The 24,188-nt window shown below is 39.9% G+C and overlaps 1 protein-coding gene across 2 annotated transcripts in view; it reads right to left on the bottom strand.

The window, feature by feature from the left end:
* RB1 (RB transcriptional corepressor 1) overlaps positions 1-23,916 on the bottom strand; it is a 157,430-nt gene extending 133,514 nt beyond the window's left edge. Inside the window, exons 1-4 of one of the 2 annotated variants that reach the window (XM_062194190.1) lie at positions 23,701-23,916; positions 19,501-19,627; positions 3,804-3,919; positions 2,065-2,184 (exon numbers count right to left, since the gene is read on the bottom strand). In XM_062194190.1, coding sequence (XP_062050174.1) covers positions 2,065-2,184; positions 3,804-3,919; positions 19,501-19,627; positions 23,701-23,843 — 506 coding nt within the window. In that variant the 5' untranslated portion in view covers positions 23,844-23,916. The remainder of the gene's footprint in view (positions 1-2,064; positions 2,185-3,803; positions 3,920-19,500; positions 19,628-23,700) is intronic. The other variant, XM_062194188.1, reaches the window with a different exon arrangement.
* Positions 23,917-24,188: the final 272 nt, after the last annotated feature.

The raw sequence follows: 24,188 nt of genomic DNA, 5'->3' as shown, positions 1-24,188 counted from the left end.
CAGATGGAAGACCTCTTTTTCTCTCTCTCTCTCCGCCTCTCTATAACTCTGCCTTTCAAATAAATAAATAAATAAATAAATATTTTAAAAAGAAAAGATATTAAGTAAACAGTTATAAATAAGTTCAAAGGACAGAAAGTAATTTAGAAAGTCACTAATAGGTAAATTTAAAAAAGAAAAAAATTGGGACAGGCTTTTGGCAGGCATTCAGGGAGTAAACCAGATGGAAGATCTTTTGTCTGCCTGCCTTTGTCTCTCTGCCTTTCAAATAAAAAGACAAAGAAATTATATATGCAATGTGAGCTACTTGGTGTTAAAAAAGAAAGAAAGAAACATACTATAATACATGTGATTATCTCGAGATTTGAAATTTTGGTTGATTCATATTTTATTTTTTTTTAAGATTTGTTTATTTATTTGAAAGGCAGAGTTACAGAGAGGCAGAAGCAGAGAAAGAGAGATCTTCCATCCACTGGTTCACTCCCCAAATGACCGCTACAGCTGGAGCTGGGCCAGTCCAAAGCCAGGAGCCAGAAGCTTCTTCCAGGTCTCCCAGGCAGGTACAGGGGCCCAAGGACTTGGGCCATCTTCCACTACTTTCCTAGGCCATATTAGAGAGCTGGATTGGAAGTTGAACAGCCAGGACTCAAACCAGAGCCCATATGGGATGTCAGCACCACAGGCAGTGGCTTTACCCACTATGCCATAAAGCCGGCCCTGCGTATTTTCCTATTTATGCCTTTCTGAGTTTTTCAAGTATTCTATAATTATTTCACAATTCTTATGCAAACTGCTGAGGCAATTTCTTTTTTCTTTTTTGTAATAAAAACATTCCTTTTTTTGTCCTGTGCAAAAAGCTTCTATCATTAAGAAAGTTAAAAAAAAAAAAAAAAAAGCTAATACTACCATATTACAAATAAAAATCAAGACCAAGAAAAAACCTTCCTTCAAAAGTCCAGGCCAACTTTTAAGTTTCTCCCTCCATTCTCCTCTCCCTCCAGCACACCTTTGAAGTTTTAATGATATCAACAAAAAAGAAGGGAAGAAGAAAAAAGATATACATCTTCAAAGAAGATGCCTCATTTCAGCTCTGTCTTTATTCTCTCCAGAATATCTAAATATGTGCCTTTTCCCCTCTCCTTTTACCACCTTATTACATAATTGCTTATTTAGCCTACAATATTAATTTGTATATTCTCTTACCCAAATGAAATGAGCTCCAAAACAAACACAATTACAGGGACATGGCATAATAAGGGCTACAGTTTTAATGAGAGATATAAAAAAAACCCAAGCTTTTTTTCATTATTCTTCCAGTTGAACAGTAATAGTAAAAACCTTTGTAGACTGACCATGGAAGTACAAATTATAACTTGGTAGTACATGTCACATCTGCTTTTCACTGGCAATATGTTTTTTCTTTCTAAACTAAAATAACAGTATGAGAAGAAGTTTAAATTGTAAGTCTTCCAGCAGATAAAAACTAAAACAGGAACCAAACTTAAAGTTTGCAAAAACAAATAAGAGATGTGTAAAGACCCTAAAACATTTAATTTTGGAGGATACATTCAGAATGCCTATGACTAAATAAATAAGAAAGCTAAGAATTAATAAGAAACTTGGTGGCAGGCACTATGGCACAGTAAGTTAAGCAAACGCTTGCATCACCTGAGTCCCATATTGGAGAGCCAACTGCCCTGCTTCCAATCCAGCTTCCGGCTCTGCACCTGAGAAAGCATCAAAGGATGGCCCAAGTGCTTGGGTCCCTGCCACCTAAGTGGGAAACCCAGATGGAAATTTTGGTTCCTAGCTTCAGCCTGAGCCAGAGCAAGCTATTGTGGCTATCTGGGGAAAGAATCAGCAGATGAAAGATTTGTTTCTGGTCTCCCTCCCTCTGTTGCTCTGCCTTTCAAAGAAAGAAAAAAAGAAACTAATAGGACAACGGACAAGTCTAAGAGGTAACAATACTTAATAACTTCACTAATTATGTAATAGTTTCCAAGTGGACTCTATCAACAATGACATGAAAAATCAGGGTATAGCCCTATAAAATTTTTACTTTACCTTTCTAATTTGCTGTAGAGTGCACACAAAACATTATACTTCTTCAACAATCTTGACATAGCATTATCAACTTTGGTACTGGTATCAATTTCTTTTAGTAAGTCAAAGAATTTATAGACACTACAAAAATAGAAAAAAAAAACAAGTAATGTTCGAGTTTCATTTCATTTTGAAAGTACAGACATATCAATTCAAAAGATTATTAGTTCTATACTAAATCACTATTATATTCTTTGAAAGGAATTACTTTTTTGCATTGTACTAGAATTTGAAGAAAAAATCAGTTAGTCTTCAACATACACTCCTATGTCTATATATCTGTGCTTGTATCTGTTTATAGTTGAGAATACAGAAAAAAAAGGTCATGAAGGGACCATACATGTATGTTTATTTCTATAACAAATCTGTGTGTTTTAAAAACCATGAGATCCCAACCATTTACCAATTCCAACACAGAATCATAAGGTTCATTCCAGTGCTTACCTTCCTACAATTCTCTGACAGTGAGAAACTTAGAATCAATGTATCCTTAATTTACTTACTCATTTAAACAATTCCCCTGCAAGAAATGGTCTTCCATTTCTACAGCCAGCCACTCCTCCACATGAACACTCTACTCTTCTGTTCAGACTGACATCCTATTCTGGATGGCATCTATACCCCCTTTACAAGGACGTCTTCCTCACCGTGGGAGGGCTCTGACTTCCCACACCAGGCTCTCCTCACCTGTTTGATATCACTCCTCACACCAGCTGCTGGCATACCCTGTGTATGCTCTGATGCTGCTCCCTGACACTGCCTGTGTCCCCCAGTATGGATAACTTCCTCACTCTACTTTGGCATCTTTTCTGGGCCCCATGGCACTCCCCTGCCACAGATGAACACAGTGATATTCTTTGCTCGACCAATGGTTATGGGACTGAGCTTTTTTGAAAAGGGAAAAGGAAAGCTGATTACAATTCTGAAGATACTTCAATAATGACTTTAAATCAATCATTGTTCCCTAGAATAATTAACTTATTTCAAACTTCAACACATATGCTTTTCAATAGAGCATTAAAGACAGCACTGCATCTCACATACTGATTACTAGTCAAGTTGATTGGAAATTCTACAGCTTTCTTCAAAAAGGAATACTACAACCACTTATTTGGTAAAATTATTTACAGTTACATTTTGTAAATATGCTGCAAAGGAAATGACTGCAAGTCCTGAAAGTTTTCTCAAGATAAAATTCATAAGTCATTAGAAACAAATTAGCAAACTCTCCTATGGCTTACAAGGTCAACAACAAATATTTATTAAGTAATTATTTGATCAAGTATTGGAGTATATACTCAAGTCTGAAATATTAGGTAATTATACCATCTACTATGTTAAAAAAAATCTTAAACCTCAATCTCCTTTAAGAGAAACCTAGATTACCTTCATAAAGTTTTAATAATAAAAATTTGTATCTTTGTAAATTCCTATTTTTGTTTCCAAGTTATCAACAGCTACAAATAAGAAAGTTTACAGATAGACAAAAATATTCCTAGGACAAAACTGCTACATTCTTAAGAAACAGCAAAAATTTTCTTTCATTGAGGGCTCCATGATAGAATGACAGATCACTATTTGACCCAACTCCTTTACATTTTGCTTAATTGTAGAGTTTCTCACTAATTTTCTAAAGTCTATATAAGGAAAGTCCAGAGGCAGTTTTCTTCAATGGCAGAGGCCTATATAAGAAATTTTACCTTATTTCTATGTTTTTCTGTAGTTCAGTAAAAGTGAATGGCATCTCATCGAGGTCAACTGCTGCAATAAAGATACAGATTCCCCACAGTTCCTTTTTCTTTTGAATATAACCTTCCTGGGAATGAAAAAAGTTCAAATATTTCATCAAGTCATTTACACACTGGCAGTGTTAAAGTGTATGCTTTTTTTTCTTATTCAGCATAACAAAATACACGTGTCTCCAAATGCTTATGATGGATTATACTAGAAAACATATCACTCTACATTAATAATATGCAAATTTTACATTATGAGGCAAAAAATTACAAGAAAGACCAAAAGTTAAATTATAACTTACTGTGGAAACTACAGAGATCAGTGAGTTCTTTGAAATATTTTCATTTTTCAATAACCCAATATAATATATAGTATATATATAATATTACATAATATGAATTTAAAAGACTTTAGAATCTGTGACTAGTTTTTTAAAGAAATTCTACTTTCCTATATTATCCTTCCTTTAATCAATTTATCAATTCAAATTTTTTAAAATTATATATTTTGTTTTAATTACTTAATAACTTTCTTTCTAAAATGAAAATAATATCTAAAATGGGTAACACCTTTACCATCTAAGAATCAAATGAGATAATATTTATACATCCCTTAGCATAGTGTCTGCCATGTATTCAGTACTCAGTGAGTGATGGCTACCATTATCACTAGAATACTTTTTCACTGTCATTAGGAAACTTTTTTCCCTACCATTATATACCACCTTTTAAATATGTAAACTTTATAGGTAAAATTCAGATTATATTGTTAAAAACAATGAAATGTCAAAATATCTAATACTCTATTAAGCAGCTAGAACTATTTGCTTACTCTTAACAGAAGATTACAATAGAGCTGAACAGAAAAATACACAATGCAATTCTACATTATGTTGAAAGTTCAATTATATACAAGTTTTAGCATAAAGAATTGTTCTGGATTGTCAAGTCTAATGAAAAAGTTTACCACCACCATCCATCCAACTCTAAACTTTTTCTTAATATTGGATACTTGTGATACAAATAATTTTTAACACATAACACAACCATACATCCACTAAAATGGTTAAAATTAAAAAGACTGAAAATATCAAAGGTTAGCAAGCAGTAAGACACTGAAAAATTGACATAGAGCAATAAGACACTGAAACACTGCTGGTGAAAAATGTAAAATGGTACAACTGTTTTGGGAAACAAGTTTGGCAAATTCATTTTTTTTTTTCAAGAATGAGATTTTGAGTCTCATTCTTTTTTTTTTTTTTAAGATTTATTTATTTATTTGAAAGAGTTACACAGAGAGAGGAGAGGCAGAGAGAGAGAGATAGAGAGAGAGAGAGGTCTTCCATCTGCTGGTTCACTCCCCAATTGGCCACAATGGCCGGAGCTGCACCAATTTGAAGCCAGGAGCCAGGAGCTTCTTCAAGGTCTCCCATGCGGGTGCAGGAGCCCAAGGACTTGGGCCATCTTTACTGCTTTTCCAGGCCATAGCAGAGAGCTGGACTGGAAGTGGAGCAGCCAGGTCTCGAACCAGCACCCATATGGGATGCCAGCGCTTCAGGCCAGGGTGTTAACCCGCTGCACCACAGCGTCAGGCCTGCGAACTCTTATATATGTATAGTTTGTATAACACCTAGCAGTTCTATTCACAGGTACTTATATCCAAGATAAATGAAGACATACATGAATGTTCATAGTACCTTAATTTCTAATAGCCAAAAACTAGAAATAATCCAAATATCCAAAATCAGGTGAACTGATAAGTTACACTAAATACATACAATGTGATATTTGACAACAAGAAGTTCTAATAAAGTTAACACAGAGAACTCTCAAAAGCCAGGCACAAAAGGATATACTGTATGATCCCTTTCACTCATAATTCTTGAAAAAGCAAAACAAATCAGAAAGTAGATAAGTGGCTGCTTGAGGATCAGAGGGAAGGTGTTGGGGAATGAGAGAACTTTCTGATGTAATCAAAAGTTCTATACCTTAATGGTGATGATTACATGGGTAACTATCTTTCAAAATGAATTAAATTGTGCACTTTAAATTGATACAATGTAGTATATACAAATTATGTATCAATAATTTTGACACTATATTAATTATGTACTACTTCTCAAGCTGAACAAAGTATATACTACCTCATTGTTATGACTATTATATATTTTGATAAAATGAATAGCACTTTTTATGTGCTTACATTATTATTAAGGTCAATTTCTCAAAATACTAAAATGTGAAAGACTGTTTGGCTCCATAATAAATAACCTCCAAATACATGCGTTTTGAATTTTTATGCTTACTTCTTTACTTTTTTAAAATTTCATTTATTTGAAAGGCAGAATGACAGAGGTATCTTCCACCCACTGGGTCACTTATCAAATGGCTGCAAAGGCCAGGGCTGGGCCAGACTGAAGCTAGGAGTTTCAAATTTCATCTGGGTCTCCCTCATGGGTAGCAGGGGTCCAAGCACTTGGGCCATCTTCTGCTGCTATCCCAGATGCACTATGGGATGCCAGTGTAGTAGGAGGCAGCTAAACCCACTGCACCACAACATGGGCATAAGCATGGACCCCTATGCATCTTGTTTTTTGTCTGCTTCTTTGCTGTCAGGCTATCATATATTGAATGCAACTGCTCTCAATGGGTCTGCTTACATGAAACCCAGCCTTTTAAAAATTTATTATTGTTCTTTGAAAGACTGGAAAATTAAGGAACAAAAGTGATTAAGATTCAGTATGATGTTTATTCATTGGGGAAAAAAAACAGCAGGGGCCAGTGTTGTGGCATAGCAGGTTAAGCCACTGTCTGCAGTGCCAGCATCCCATATGGGCACCAGTTCCATTCCCAGCTCTTACACTTCCAATCCAGCTCTCTGCTATGGCCTGGGAAAGCAGCAGAAGATGCTGTTCTCTGCATCCGCGTGGGAGAGCTGGAGGAAGCTCCTGGATCCTGGCTTCAGATAGGCCCAGCTCCAGCTGTAGTGGCCACTTGGGGAGTAAACCAGCAGATGGAGGACCAGCGCCATTCTCTTCGGATCTCGGGAACCCTGAACGTTTACCCACTCTCCTCACCCCCCACCCCCACTACTTCTCGCACCAGATGCAGAAAGAAAATAGTTCTAGTCCATGGAGTGTGGAAGGGCATGGAATTCTGGGGCAGTGGACAGACTTCTCGCACCAGATGCAGAAAGAATAGTTCAAGTTCATGGGATGTGAAAGGGCACGGAATTCTGAGGCCGCGTAAAGACTGCCGTCCGCAGACACCGGCAGCCGCGCGCAGAAGGAAACAGCTGGCGCGTCCTTAGGGGCGGTGCCCATGGTGGCTCCTTACTGCCGCCATGCGGGGCTGCAAGGTGTGCAATGGGAATCTGGGTCCCGATTTTGCCAGACCGTGGCCTTGGATCAGGCGCGATTTCCTGGAGCTCTTTATTTCTATTGTTAATATGAAGAGGATGCGTAATGCGTTCAGCACATTATTAAACTGAAGGAAACGGGGTGGGGTGGGGTGGGGGGAACCTAAAAACTCTTAAGATTTACTCGTCCGTCAATGCCACGGTTCTAAACGCCAGGTTTCCTAACACTCAGTTTAGTTGTTTCCGTTTAAATTTGTCCTTAGTCCATTTTTACATGGATGTCCCTCACATTTTTACCACTAGAATCCTTAGTTTAAATGCTGTCATCAAGAATTCTGTACTCGGCCGGCGCCGCGGCTCACTAGGCTAATTCTCCGCCTTGCGGCACCGGCACCCCAGGTTCTAGTCCCGGTCGGGGCACCGGATTCTGTCCCGGTTGCCCCTCTTCCAGGCCAGCTCTCTGCTGTGGCCCGGGAGGGCAGTGGAGGATGGCCCAAGTGCTTGGGCCCTGCACCCCATGGGAGACCAGGAGAAGCACCTGGCTCCTGCCATCGGATCAGCGCAGTGCGCCGGCGGCAGCGGCCATTATGGGTTGAACCAACGGAAAAAGGAAGACCTTTCTCTCTGTGTCTCTCACTGTCCACTCTGCCTGTCAAAAAAAAAAAAAAGAGTTCTGTACTCTTTTTTTTTTGGTGGGGGGGTGGGGGGGGACAGGTAGAATTACAGACAGTGAGAGAGAGACAGAGAGAAAGGTCCTCCTTCCGTTGGTTCAGCCGCCAAATAGCCACAACAGCCGGAACTGCGCCAATCCGAAGCCAGGAGCCAGATGCTTCTTCCTGGTCTCCCATGCAGGTGCAGGGTTCCAGGCACTTGGGCCATCCTCCACTGCCCTCCAGGGCCACAGCAGAGAGCTGAACTGGAAGAGGAGCACCCAGGACTAGAACCCAGCACCCATATGGGATGCCAGTGCGGCAGGCGGAGGATTAACCTAGTGCGTGCGCTGCGGCGCCAGCCCCTGTACTCATTCTTTAAAAAAAAAATTAAGATTTTATTACTTGGAAAGGCAGAGTGACAGAGGGGGAAAGAGAGAGAAAAAGAGATCTCTCGCTCACTGGTCACTCTCCAAATGGCTGCAGCTGGACAGAATTCAGGAACCTGGAATGCCATCTGGCTCTTGCACGTGGGTGGCAGGGGCCCAAGCACTTGGGGCATCTTAGCTGCCTTCCCTGGCACATTAGCAGTGAACTGGATCAGAAGCAGAGCAGCTGAGACTGGACCCATAACTCCAGTATGCGATGCCAGAATTGTACACTGTGGCTTCACTGCACAACATCGGCCTTGAGTTTTGTACCCTCTACTGATCATGATTTCTATTTTATTGAAAAAGTTGAAGAATCACAATCTCTAAGGTTTCAACATTTTTCTCCACATAAAATCATTTCTAGTTACCATTTATCTTCCAGTCTTCCTCAAAATGTTGTAGTAATTTACCTACAGAATTTGTCTCCACATCTCATTTATGAAATTTCATCTATGAATTCCTTCTCCTCTGTCTTTGACAGATGGACATTCTCCTCCATTTTTTAAATTAAGAACTCATCCCTTCCTCCCTCACACTTTAGATTACACAGCCTCTCATTTCCTTTAAGACTTGGCTTATTGATTTCTCCCTCTGTCCTTTTAAATTTCCCAAACAATTTTTCTAAAAGTTTCTTTCCCTTTGGTTACAATAAGCATTCCTTACCTTTTAAAACAACAAAGGTCCTCATTACATACACATTCTCCCTCACTAAGCTCTCACCTTTCTTACTGTTCTCCCTATTTATATATACATTCACTATACATATTCTTGTATATATACTGGATCCATTGAATACATACCCTTCTTACCACACAAGCACTACTCTAGAAATGGGCATTTTGCTTAGCAGTTTGCTGTTTGGGACATCTGCATCCCATGCTGGATTGCCTGGGATCAAGTCTCACCTCGGCTTCTGATCCAGTTTCCTGCTAATGTGCTCCCTGGGAGGCAGCAGATGATGGTTCAAGTACTTTGGGTCCATTTCAAATAAAATAAATAAATCTTTAAAAAAAAAAAAAAAAAGGTACTTGGGTCTCTTCCCCTTCCACTCGTGTACAAGGCCTGGATTGAATTCTAGGCTCTTGGCTTCTGTCCAGCCCAGTCCTGGATATTGGAGTCATTTGAGGAGTGAATGTGTTTACATATATCCACTGGATATAAGATTTGTCTTTCAAATAAAATGAAAATAAATAAAAAGAACTTTAAAAACAAAGAAAAAAGTATAATTTTCAACAAACATTTGAACAATGCTCAATCTCAGAATAAAGTCAATCGAAGGATGGCTTATTAATATGTATCTAGATCCTTAAAATCATTTTTATAACTAAGAATTTAGCCAGTAAAAATAATTGGAGAGTTGATTAAATAATTGGAGAGTCAAGATTAATTGTAACAGAGATTCAAAGAATACTTATGATGAAACTGTATCACAGAATAACATAAAACTAAAAATGTTCAAAGAATATTAGAAGAACATGGGAGAATATCCAAGATATAACATTAAGTGGAAAAAAAAAACACTAGAATTAAAAATTCAGTGTATATTTTCATTTCAATTTTGTGAAAAAGGTAAGAAAAGGTGAAAAATTTATCAAAATGTTAATGATTATCTCTAAGTTGGTAGAATTATGAAGTTTTCATTTTCTCATTAATCCTAGATACATTTTCTAAATTATCTATAATTGTAAAATAGAGGGAATTTTTTAAATGTTAAATTGGGATTACACTTGAGAAAAAATATTTGAAATATCCAAACTTCAATTATACATTTTACATTCTTAATCAAAATCTCCAATTAACACTTGAAGAGGCTTCCTATGTTATCACTTAGGTGAGTTCATTTGTACCACCCTAATAATAATCTCAAATTAATGACATCTTGTCCTTACCTTTTTTTTTTAATGACCTTACTTACAAAAGAGCTCCACCAAGTGGTAAAATAAAGCATCTTGGAAAATGAGAAAATTAAGCAGAAATAACTACTTGTTAAACTATAACTTAATGAACGTGAGTTTGAATGGAAATTTTATGTTAAAAATATTCTCTTTGGAGCCGGCGTCATGGCACATTAGGTTAATCCTCTTCCTGCGGCACCGGCATCCCATATGGGCGCCGGTTCTAGACCCGGTTGCTCCTCTTCCAATCCAGCTCTCTGCTGTGGCCTGGGAAAGCAGTGGAGGATGGCCCAAGTGCTTGGGCCCCTGCACCCACGTGGGAGACCAGGAGGAAGCACCTGGCTCCTGGCTTTGGATTGGCGCAGCTCCAGCCATTGCAGCCATTTGGGAAGTGAACCAACGGAAGGAAGACCTTTCTCTCTGTCTTTCTCTGTCTGTAATTCTGTCAAATAAATAAATAAAATCTTACAAAAATATATTCTCTTTAGCCTGTACTTTTTGAAAGAAATAAGATAGACATAAGTCATATGAAATATGCTATCAGGGTCCAAGGCACATATCCTTATACTGAATTCATGAGATTGCAGTAAGTGATTAATCATAACGTTACTTAAATTTATTATTGGAAGGTCTTACAGGAAGAGCTACCTTTAACTTCTATACCTGATTTCCTACTCACCTGGGTTATATGTAGGAACAAAAGGAGTAACATACTAATATGTAGAAACATCTCCCCTCTCTTATGTAAGCACTAGCTGACTACAGTCCAATATGAAGTTTGTCTTGGAATGTGCACGGAGGTAAACGCAAGAATGGCACAGCTAAGGAGAGGAATGTAAAAAGCTAACCTTGCTTGTATTTAATCACAATTTTTAATACCATGGGGAATTTTTCATACCATGGGGAAAGGGATGTGTGTAAGACTAGCCGAAATTAGCCATCAGTTACACAATGCCTTTGTGGAGAGTTTGTTTTCTACTCCCAGAAAAACATGTACTTGCCATCTTCAGATTTATCTGACCCTCTGCCTAAAAGATAAGCACCTGCGACTTGCTCCTTTAAGAATACCTGCAGAACTCAGTGCACAGTCCTATCTAAGCTCTAGCTGGTTACTTACTTGCTCATTTGCCCCTATCAAACTACTCTGTAAGCATCCTAAAGGCAGAAAAACCATTATCGAATGTACTACTTAACCCCCAGGAGCTTGGTATAGTATCTGGTATTAAAATGTGTTAATTTTTTTTTTTTAAAGAGTAAGCTATGGCAATAGCCATAACCTACAGTGAAATGGGGTGGCCTTTTTCATCTTTTTGCTTGGTATGCCCTGAAAAACAAGCACCAAAGATTAACCAAAATATAAAAATAGATAGTTGATTCTATTACAGTTTCTTCAGCATTCATTCACACACAGATGTCAAACTAGTAAGTATCAGCAGGAGTAATTCACACCAGCTTATTTATTTTTGCTTATGTTGCCTGTGTAACATAATTATTATTGCCAAGACCAATGTCATTGAGACCATCTCTCATGTTTTTTTTCTAGGAGCTTTATGGTCTTAGGTTTTACTTTTAAGTCTTTAAGCCATTCTGAGTTGGTTTTTTTCATTTGATGTAAGATGGAGATTCAATTTCACTTTATTTGTAAATATATGAATATCCAGTTTTCCCAAAAATATTTACTGAGGAGACTATTCTTTCCCTCATTATATATTCTTTTATTTCTATTTTTAAAATTTTAAAAGAGTTATTTATTTGAAAAAGTGACAGAGAGGGAGCGACTGAAAAATCTTCCATCCTCTGGTTTATTACCCATGCGCCCCCAAGAGCCAGGGTTAGGCCAGCTCAAAGCCAGGAGCCTGGAACTCAATCTGGGTCTACCATTTGGGTGACAGTGACTCAAGTACTTGGGCCACCATCATCATCTGTCTTCCCAGGCACAGTAGCAGGAAGCTGGATCAGAAGCAGGGGAGCTGGGACTCTTCACACTCCCATTTGGGATACAAACATCCCAAGCAGTGGTTTAACTTGCTGTACCACAACACCTGCTTCCAGTCTCCCACACTGTGCTTTCTTGGTACCTTTATCAAAGATGTTAACCATATTTGTTTGAGTTTATTTCCGGGCCTTGAATTCTGTTCCATTAGTCCATGTGTCTGTTTTTATGCCATTACCATGCCATTTTGATTATTATAATTTGATAACATACTTTGAAATCACCCAGTGTGATACATCCAGCTTTGTTCTTTCTGCTCAATACTGTTTTGTACCTATTCAGGGTATTTTGTGGTTCCACACAAATTTTAGAGTTGTTTTTACTATTTCTGTGAACAATATCTTTGGAATTTTGATAGAGATTGCATTGAATCTGTAGACCATTTCAGGTACTTCAAGTATTGATTTTCTGCTTCACAGACACAGGACATCTTTACTTTTACTTGTGTCTTCTTCAATGCTTTCATCAGTGTTTTATAGCTTTCAATGGAAAAAAAAATCATCTCCTTGGTTAAATTTACTCCTAGGTACCTTATCTTTTGTATGCTAATGTAAATGGAATTATTTTTTAAAATTTGTAAAGTTCACTGTTAGTTTTCTATATATAAGGTCATGTCATCTGTGAACAGAGATAATATTTTTTCTGAACCAAGAAAAGGAGTTGCTGATTGTTGAAGGTTCTATCTTTCTGAGTTTTCACAAATCCAACATGATGCTCTGAAGATTAAAACTGATCCTGAATTGGGGGGGGGGGGACCCTGAAAATGGATAAAGTTTCTTTAGTCAGAGTATCAAAAAATAAAGAATTCCACTTTTGAAGACTGGGAGAATATTTGAGGACCCAGAAAACTGAGAACCCTATCAAGATGAAATCCAGAAATCCTTAAGGCTAAGAAAGTCGAAGCTGGCGCTGTGGTGTAGTGAGTAAAGCCACTGCTTGCAATGCCGGCATCCCATATGGATGCCAGTTTGAGTCCCAGCAGCTCCACTTCCAATCCATTTCTCTGCTATAGCCTTGGGCCCCTGCACCCTCGTGGAAAGAAGCTCCTGGACCCTGGCTTCAGATTGGCCCAACTCCAGCTGTTGTAGTCATTTGGGGAGTAAACCAGTGGATGGAAGATCTGTCTCTGCCTCTCTGTAACTCTGCCTTTCAAATAAATAAATAAATCTTTAAAAAAAAAAAAGAAAATGTTTTTAAAAAAGACTAAGAAAGTCTGATTATGTGGATTCTTTTTTTCTTAATGAAAATACTATTGGCTGGACTTCCCACTAAATGCTGTTAATCCAATGGGAAAAAATTTCAGATCTCCAGAAAACTGGATATAAGTAATCTGATAGGAGATAATTTTAATAAGTCTAAAAGTCTTTATACTCCTCAGCTATTTCATTTGTTAATGAAACAGTGCTGTATCATTTTATACTTTCCAATAAAAATGTGAACATTGCAAAAAGTATATATATATATATATATATATATATGTAGATATATATTTCTTCCTCAACTATTTGGATGAATTTCATTTCTTTTCCTGACTAATTGCGCTGGCTAGGATTTTCAATAACTTGTTGAATAAAAGTGGTAAGAACAGCAAGTCAAATACTTTTTCTGCATTTATTGAGATGTTCATTTTTTTTGTCTTTCATTCTGTTCTTGTCATGGATATTTACAGACTTGCATATGTTGAAACATCTTTGCATACCAGAGATAAGTCTCATTTCATCATGGCATATGATCCATCCCACGTGCTATTGTTAGTATTTTGTTGAGGATTTTTGCATTAATGTTTCCTCTTGTTGGAAGGAGAAAATCTCTCTCTCCCATTCTGTCTCTGTATTTCTGCCTTTCAAATAATAACAACATTTAAAAACAAAAGAAAGAAAGAAAGAAAGATTTCTCTGAGTTTCAGGTATTAGAGTTATTATTAAAGATTTATTTATCTGAGAGGTAGAGTTACAGAGACAGCGAGAGATCTTCCATCTGCTGCTTCACTCCCCAAATGGCCCCAAAGGCTGGAACTGGGCCAATAGGAAGTCAGGAGCCAGGAGCTTCTTCCAGGTCTCCCAGGATGGGGTGGCAGGGCCCAAGCATTTGGGCCATCTTCCACTGCTTTCCTAGGTCGTTAAAACAAAGCTGGCATATGGGATGCCAGTGCCCCAGGCAGAGGTTTAATCTATGTTCGCCACAGCACCAGCCCCTAGGGTTGTTGTTTTGTTTTGTTTTGTTTTTAATAAAAAAGCAGGGGGATGTAAGGAGCGGCTTTGTTGGCAGAACGCACGGGGAAGCGCGCTGGCAGCAGTCAGATCTTGCAAAGTCAGTCCACAGCAGGCACGTCTCCGGTCGCTGTCCATGGTGGCCTACGCACCACCGGGGTCCGCGGCAGTCCGCGGCAGTCCCGGCCGCACCGCCAGGTACAGCACGTCCACAGTTGCCCGCAATTGTCTTCACAATACCCACCATCCACAGTCTCGCCAAGTACCTAGGGGGTTGTCCATCGGTGGGGTGCTTGTACTCCACGTCGTGTCTTCCGTCACGGTCCTTTAAGTGCCTAAGTATACCGGCTCTATCCAATGCAGTTCCTAAATGTCTGCATGTCAGGCCTGCCGATGGTTGCACAACACCACGCCCTGCACATTACCCCAGATGACAGAAGCCAGAAGATTGGGGGTGGGGGAAGCCACTCAAGCGCTGCTTAAGTTCCCGCTGTGCCAGCAAAGTAGCCACTCAGACTGGAAGCATCAACGAATGAACCAATCAGTTGGAACAGTCTAATCACTGAAGGGATTCAGAATGATACCGGCCGGCGCTGTGGCTCACTAGGCTAATCCTCCGCCTGCCGCGCCAGCGCCGGCACTCCGGGTTCTAGTCTCGGTCGGGGCATCCCGGTGGCTCCTCTTCCAGTCCTCCCAGAAGGAAGCACCTGGCCCCTAGCTTGGGATCGGTGCAGCCCATTTTGGGGGGGGTGAACCAATGGAAGGAAGACCTTTCTGTCTCTCTAACTCTGCCTGTCAAAAAAAAAAAAAAAAAAAAGATACCACAGGCGGCAACGCACTACGTCATAGCATAAAAACAAATCTAAATTCCTTAATCCGATATGCTTTTTGAAACAAAAGAGAGGGTACTAAGTGAAAGAGAAGATATTTCTGTTCTATCTACATGGTTTTTTCCACTGATCTCCTTAGCACTCCTGTTCTACTGTGCCTCTGTGAAAGAAACTTTCCCACAGTGTAGCCCCAGCCTCAACTTCTCCAGCCTGTTCCTGCCCATTAAAAGGGGAATTTAGGAGGCAGCACTGATGCTGTGGCATAGTGAGCGAAGTATACGCCTGCAGCGCTGTCGCCCATGTGGGTTACTGTCCAGGCTGCTCCTCTTCCAAATCTACTCTCTGCTATGGCCTGGGAAAGCAGTAGAAGATGGCCCAGATTCTGGGGCTCCTGCATCCACGTGGAAGACCCAGAAGAAGTTCCTGGCTTCGGATGGGCTCAGCTCCAGCCTTTGCAGTAATTTGGGGAATGAACCAGCAATTTGGGGAGTGAACCAGTGGATGGAAGATCTCCCTTGGTGCCTCCCTCCCCCTCTCTGTCTGTAACTTTACCTCTCAAATGAATAAATAAAACCTTTAAAATAGATAAATAAATATAAAGGGGAGTGTATTGTTCTTCCGCCTTTGGACTCAGATGAATATTAACTCTCCAGGCAACCAGTGACAACATGGTTATATAGATTAATGTCTTGGGCATCCATCCCACTTAGTTTGCCTTGTTTCTTTCAGGCTTAGTCCTGTGGGAGAGAAGCGGCAGAATCTTCTTTTATTGGAATCTTGCTCTGGCCTTATTTTTGGAAGGTCCTGACATATTAGAACAAACACTGTATGATATCTTGTTGGATATTAACATCCTCAATCATCATCTGGTGACTATTTTTAATTCCATTCATCTAAAAAATTAGTGACTGAAATAATTCCAAAGGACTATGTTGATGTAGTTATAGGAAGACGCATCTGGCTAGTATGATAAAAGCTGTAAAAATAAAATGGATATTTCATGTAGCTAAAAAATTCTGAGTTTGTAAAATTACCTTCATTTCCTTGGCATTAAATGCTTATATTAAAAATAATTTGTTGACACTTTCTCATATAAAATAGTTTGTACTTTTTTAAAAATCATTCCAATTTTAGTATATGTGCTGCCGAAGCGAGCACGCACTTTTTAAAAATCACAACAACAGGGTACTAAGGGAGGGAAAAGATGAAAATATTTTATAAAAAAATGTATACTATGTTTACAGAGATTAAAAAACAACAAAACACATTATGATTATTTTCAAAATTTAATCATAAGATCCCACCTTGTAACAGAAAGATTTTTAAAAGGCTTTAGAAACTGTACATAAGACCAAAAAGAATCCAAAATAACTTATTAAATAAATTGGGTACTTTTTTCCTCTTTAAAAGAATATCTTTATTTTATTTATTTGGAAGCTAGAGAGAGAAAGAGAGAGCTCTCCCATTTTGTCATGTCACTAAAACTACCCCAAATCCCAAAAGTAACATGAAATTCTTCTGTTGTCTTCCTCCAGCACCTAGGAAGGATTTCACACCTCCTAGTCCCCATCATGCACTCTTTTAGGAAATGAGGTTTAAACTGTGTCCCGGGAAAGGTAGAGACAAAGCCAGGAGGAGAGTAAGAAAAAAGGACAGAATAAGAAAGCAGTATCATTTATTCAAATATGTATTCAAATCTGAAGCCCCTAAGGCTTCTAGGATTAAAACCAACCCTGCTATCCACTAGGTCCAAAAAATCATTTTGTGTACTTGACTGGAAATTCAGCTTCTATTTGCACTTGCAGATAGATTTGGAATGCAATACACTTATAAAGTAGAAACTAACTGTATTCACTAAGAGTCTATATGAGGGGCCGGCACTATGGCATAGCAGGTAAAGCTGTTGCCTGCAGTGCCGGCAACCCATATGGGCACCGGTTCGAACTCTTGGATCCTGGCTTCGGACTGGCTCAGCTCTGGCTGTTGCAGCCATCTGGGAAGTGAACCAGTAGATGGATGACCTCTCTCTCTCTCTCTCTCTTTCTCTGCCTCTCGAAAATTCTGCCTTTCAAATAATTTTTTTAAAAAAGAGTCTATATGAGAGAAATTCAAAAAAATTCATGAAAAATGGAATTTTAACAAGATTTTGGTATAAAACATTTTGAAATTCATGCAATTTTTTCATAATATGCATTTTCCAGGAACTTTATGAAGATTTTCCATGTATCAGCAATCCCTTCCAACTTTCTGAAACCTAAAACCTCATGTTTTACAAAAAAAGAGAGGTAAAGAGCTTTGACTGCCTTTAACTGCATATGCTCAAAAACCGATCTGTATATGAAGTAACCAAATTAACGAAAATATACATTAGATGTTTGAAAAGACAATACCAAAGTAATACATTCAAGACAGTTCAGCATTCCTCTCATTTTAGATAAAGAATGAGACAATGTTCAGATCTTGGGAACAGTAGGACTTGTTTTGTCCTTTTTATTGCCAGAGGTTTTTAGAAAAGAATTTTAAACAGGTGTTTTGTTTTGCTGTGTTTGATGTGATATACATGTATTTTGCTTCATTCATCTGGTCAGCAAAAACAGACATCTACCTTTACACTATGATGATGAGAAAGTAAATCCATTAAAAGGGTCTATTTAGAGTTTAATTTAGTGATAAAAATGTTCATAGCTTTAGACTCAATAATTCAACTTATAAGAATTGATTCTAACAAAATAATCATAGATTCATTAATTAATTTAGTTGACAAATTAGCAAAGACTTACTCTATGCCAGGCATTAATAATATGGATGCTTATTATATTACTTTAAAGCATCAAAAAGTTGGGGGGAAAAGCCAAATGTCTAATAATAGAGAGGGTTAATAAATTAAAACACATATAATAGATAAAATATTATACTACCACTAGGAACCATATTACCAAAAAATATTGAATAAAGCAAATATTTGTGGGGCCAGCATTATGTCATAGCTGGTATTCCTGCTACCTGCAACACCAGCACCGGTTCAAGTCCCAGCTGCTCCACCTCCAATCCAGCTGGAAAAAGCAGGAAAACACATCCCAAGCGCCTGCCCCTGCACCTATGTGGGAAACCTGGATGAAGCCCCTGGCTCCTGGCTATGGCCTGGCCCACTCCCAGCCATTGCAGTCATTTAGAGAGTGAACCAGCAGACCAAAGGACTCTCTGTCTCTCCCTCTCTCTCTCTAACTCTGCCTTTCAAATAAATAAATCTTTAAAAAATGTGTTTGTGACATGTTAAGCAAAAAAAAGATATAAAACTATATGTAGCTTCATGTAACTACATATCATAACTTTATTTATGACCCCAAATTTGCATTTGAGAACCTATTTCTTAGGGATCTTGGACTAGTTACTTGACTTCACTTTACTTCCTTTCTTCATCTCCAAAATGATGATTTTATATTTTGCATATGAAATATTTTATTTCATATCTCAAAGGATTGCTAAATGAGCTATTTGCAGAGCACTTATAATTTTCTCCCAGTATATATAAAACACTAGATATTACTTGTTGCTACTATTGTTATACATATATAAAAATATACATATGCAAAAACAACTAGAAACATATCAAAATATTATCAAAGATCCCGAATCCTGATCTAATTCTTTTTTTTTAAGATTTATTTTTTATTTATTTGTAAGACAGAGTTACAGAGAGAGTTAGAGACAGAGAGAGACGTCTTCCATCCACTGGTTCACTCCCCAATTGGCCATAACAGCCAGAACTGCGCCAATCCGAAGCCAGGAGCCAGGAGCTTCCTCCGGGTCTCCCATGTGGGTGCAGGGGCCCCAGGACTTGGGTCATCTTCCACTGCTTTCCCGGGCCATAGCAGACAGCTGGATTGGAGGAGGAGCAGCTGGGACTAGAACCAGTGCCCATATGGGATGCCGGCACTTCAGGCCAGGGAGTTAACCCACTGTGCTGCAGCGCCAGCCCCCTGATCTAATTCTAAGACAATCAGGAAATGGGAACACTGAATAGAAGATATTTTAAATTATTTTATAAAATATGCTTTTTAAAAAGTCTTTATGTTACAGTGAAGTACTTATGAAAGAAATATATCTAAGATTTCCTTTAAAATGGGAGGTTTGTGTGGGGAAGTTTTTTCCAAACACTCTTAATTTTATCAGAGGTAAATTACCTCTGGATACTGGAACTATATTATTTACATTTTTTTCATTTTCTACAGTGATTTAAAATTATTTTTTAAATGAGAACAAGATTTTCAAAAAATTTTAAGAGAATCCTTACCAATACTCCATCCACAGATGATACTTTCTCCCAAGTTAACCAAGCTCTTTCTCTGACATGATCTGGTATCTTTAATTTCTGACATAATGCAGTAAAATCGGGGTCTTCAGTTTCTTCAAACTCAAGCCTACCAAATGAAAATAATCATATAACAGCACATACTTGTACATAAAACTAAGTAAATATTTTGGTAATAGTTTGCAAGCAGCATAATTCTGAAAAAGAATATCAGTAACCAATTGAGATTTTATTTTATCTTTGAAAACAATTACACTCAGATTGAAACATGTTTATCTTTTTTGTGGTCTTTTCAAAATAAGGATACCACACAGTGAAACATATTTGTTAAATAGAGTCAAATATAATCCAGGGCAGCAAAACAGCTTTGTGAAGGAAAGTGAATATAACAGCTAAAGATTTTGAGGAAAATAAATTATGACAACAGCAAGAAAAGAAAAAGCCACAGATAATATCATACAATCACTTTTACACCATTGACTTTGAAAAATTTTAGTATCCAATGTTTCATATAATTGCTCTAACTACTAACATTTCTTACCTGATAATTAATTTGGTATAAATTATCACATTGCTTGTCTCAGCACTTTTTTATTTGACCTTTCTTAAGATAGGCCTTCAATAAGTTGTTAGTGGCTAATTGTTTTTCATTCATTTAATGTCTATTTGACACATACAAAGAGTAACAATTAATGTTTTCAGTATTTACCAAAATCCTACGCAAAGTACCTTGGATGCCTGGTTTCACTGAATCTCCACATCAGCCCTATAAGTTAACTATTCTCATTAGCCTTAGTTTTACAGATGTCTTGTGAAATCACAGAACTTAGAGCACTCCACCTGATGTCAACGCCAGTGAGGGGTAAACCATAATATGAACCCAACCATCTAACTCCATAACTCATGCCCCTGACCACTACTTTAGACCTCCAACTCCTTCTTCAAAACTTAATTAACTTTAGGTTCTTTCAACAATAAAGATGGTATGCTGTCCCTAGTGATAGTTTCCCTTACAACTATATCATTTAGACAAGACCTAATGCAACAGAAATAAGTTCTCAACACTCAAATAGAAATAGACTCTTTCACTGGAAGTGCAGCTGGACTGGGCCCTGAATCCATCCCTAAGCATATTTCTTAACTTCAGAATGCCAAGCAGTGTTTCGACCCTTGCAAAGTCCAGTCATGCACTGCACAGTGACATTTTGGTCCATAACAGACAGCATTTGTTACAGTAGTCCCACGGAAATGTAAAGAATTTCCATTGCCTGATAATTCTATGATAGTCCTAATATCCTAGTGCAAAGCATTAATCACATGTTTGGGGTGATGCAGGTGGAAACAAACCTACTGTGCTGCCATTCATAGGTATTTATATAAAAGAATATTTAATAATTATAAAAGACTATACTACTGGTTTAGGGATTTACTAGACTATGCTTTTGTGTTGTTATTTTAGAACATATTCCTTCTACTTATAAAAACAAAAGTTTACTATAAAACAGTATATTGTGTTACACTGGCAACAGTCACGTATATTTTACGTTTATCACATCTTAATGCATCAAGAGGCCATTTGGGGTGATTGAGCAAGATAATCAAGGTTTATGTTAAGTACATTCTATGATAGTCACACAATGACGACATCATCTAACAGTGCATTTCTCACAACACGACCCTTCTGTTAAGTGGTACATGGCTGTAGTGAATCTATAGTTAGGGGGTCTATGTTAATGAAAATCTTTATGGGTATGAATAATCAAGAACAAAATGATATCTTGTATATCCTTGACTTGTAGGAAAATTTTTTGTAATTCCATCATTTAAGGATACAAGCATATTTCATTTTCTTGTCCTTTGCTTTACTGCACATTATAGATACTGCCTTTTTTTTTTTTTTTTTTTTTTTTTTTTTTTTTTTTTTTGGACAGAGTGGACAGTGAGAGAGAGACAGAGAGAAAGGCCTTCCTTTGCCGTTGGTTCACCCCTCAGTGGCCACCGCAGCCGGCGCACCACGCTGATCCGAAGCCAGGAGCCAGGTGCTTCCCCTGGTCTCCCATGCGGGTGCAGGGCCCGAGAACTTGGGCCATCCTCCACTGCACTCCCTGGCCACAGCAGAGAGCTGGCCTGGAAGAGGGGCAACTGGGACAGAATCAGGCGCCTCGACCAGGACTAGAACCCTGTGTGCCAGCGCCGCAGGTGGAGGATTAGCCTATTGAGCCGAGGCAACGGCCTAATACCGCATTTTTTTTAATAGAAGGTTTTGGGAACCTTGCACAGAGCAAGTCTATCAGCATCATTTTTTCAACAGCTTGGGTGGTTGTTAGCAATTTCTCGCAATAAAATATTTTTAAATTAAGGAATGTACATTGTGCTTTGAGACACAGTGCTAATGCACACTTGAGGGACTACAGTATAGTACAAAAATAAGTTTAAATGCACAAAGAAACCAAAAACGTCGTGTTAACTCGCTTTATTGCGATATTCACTTTATTGCAGTGGTCTGGAATGGAATCTGCCATTTCTCCGAGGTCTGCCTGTATACTGTGCTGGATGAAAAATGAAAGAAACAAAAGCCTTCTTCTCCCAGGGGACGGCCAGAACTTCATTTCTTGTTACCATACAATAATTGAAAGTGCTTCTTTAGAACAGGTGTACATTACTGCTCTTTTCATGGACAAGTACAATGGCATTTAATCAAAAACTAAAGTGATATCTTCTCCCAGCATATCCCTCAGACTTGGCTTTGTTTTTATTTTCACTAGTGAGTATTATTTTGAACTGACTCATTGTAAGATAGTCCATTTAAATATGTGAATTTTTAATAGCTTTCCAGAGTCCATTTCCAAAATTCTATTTCAATGTTTTACAATTCTGTCTGAATTCAGCCAAGATTCCATGGAGTGCAAGGAAAGATACTATTCAGGGAGCACAAAACAGGACTTGGTGATAGACTAGAGCTGGGGAGGGAATGCCACTGGAAAACCAGCGACATTCCCGGGCAATGGCTAGAACAAGCACTGACAATAATACTAACTCTGCCCGTTCTGTACTAGCGACTTCACTGTTAAAGCCTCACGATCAAGATGTTGCAATACAATATGCATCTCTCTGTCTCGTAGCACTGTGTCCACAAGGACTTGCTTAAACGTAGAGATTCCACTCGCTAAGGGGTGAGGGGGTGACAGCGGAGTTCCGCGTGAGCAGAAGAACACCATTAATTTCGTACCAAACTCAAACAAAACCAAAAAGAGGGGACACCAAGCATCCCTGCTGGCTCAAAGTGAAAGGCAAAATGGAAGAAATAATGAGGCATGCGGAGGCCTCGCAAACACGCAAGCGAGTTCTTCCATCAGAAAAAAGAAAAAGAAAACGGAAAGTTTGGTAACTTTCAAGCGCTTCACTAAATGTCTCAACGAAACTTTAGCCCAGAGGCCAGTTCATCTTAAGAAAGTTAGGCTCCACCAGTGTCTACAGCTGGCTTTAAATCCTCGAGGCCTCCACGCATTGTTCTAGGGAACCCCACAAAGCCTCGCGGCCGTGTAGCCCGTGGGCAATTCACACCTAACACCCTGCCCTTCAGGTCCAAGGCCTTCCCGGGCCTCTCCCAGTTCTGAGCTTCGGAGGTAGCGCACGCCCAGAGGAAAAAAAAAAACAAACAAACAAACTTCCAACTGTTGCGTCGCAGGGGATCGAAACAGAAAGTCAGGCGACCACCGAGGACTCCAGATCTCCACTGGAGAAAAACTCGCCAACACACGTACCAGTCATTTTTGCACTTTAAAAAAGATTATTTTTTTCGCTGCATGAGGGCTCGTAATCAGCCGCCGGCTGCGAGCCGCTGTCTCGCTAGAGGAGACTGCACCTGTCACTTCGCTCTGGGACCCGAGCCCCACCCGCCCGACACCTGTCAAGCTGGAGCCGAGACCCCTCCAGCAGCCCTCTCCCCGTCGCTCACGACTCCGGATCTCTGTCACCGCCCCGCAGACGCTCCGCTGCCGTGGAGGCGGCAGGGAGGGACCCTCGGACCCTCGCGCCGCCGGGACCGACCCCGGCGAGGATGCGCCCGCGCCCAGCCGCCGCGGCGCCCGCCCGCCCGCCGCACCCCCGGGACTCCCTCCTCGCGTGCCGGCCGCAGCGGCGGCGGCGGCGGCGGCGGCGGCGGCGGCGGTGCCCGCTCACCTGGCCAGAGGCAAGTCCTCAGGACCACTGTCCTGTTCCGCGTCCTCCTCAGGAGGGGGCGGCGGCGGCGGCGCCGGGGGTTCCGCGGCGGCGGCGGCGGCGGCGGCGGCGGCAGCTGCTCTTCTCGAGGTTTTGGGCGGCATGACGCCTTCTCGGGGCAGGAGCAGCGAGCTGAGGAGGAGCGCCGAAAACTGACGGCGCGCGCGCACCTCGGGGCACGCCCCGTCCCCTCCCGACTCCCGTTACAAAAATAATTTGAACGTCCCCTGAGAAAAACCGGACGCGCCCTCCCCCGCCCGGCAACCGAGCGCCGCGTCCAACCGCGGGAAAACGTCACTTCCGCCCGCGGCGTCACGTCCGCGAGGCTCTCGGGCCCGCCGGCGTCTGGGGGGGAACCGGGGCGCCAGGCGGTGCGCGGGCCGGGGCGCGAGGTCGCGCGGGAAGGCCGGCCCGGGTCCAGGCACCGCGCTGCGAGCCCTGGGCGCTGC

Source organism: Lepus europaeus, chromosome 6 (genome assembly GCF_033115175.1).
Source record: "Lepus europaeus isolate LE1 chromosome 6, mLepTim1.pri, whole genome shotgun sequence".
NCBI classification, from domain to species: Eukaryota; Metazoa; Chordata; class Mammalia; order Lagomorpha; family Leporidae; genus Lepus; species Lepus europaeus.
This window is presented reverse-complemented; position numbering and strand designations above follow the sequence as displayed.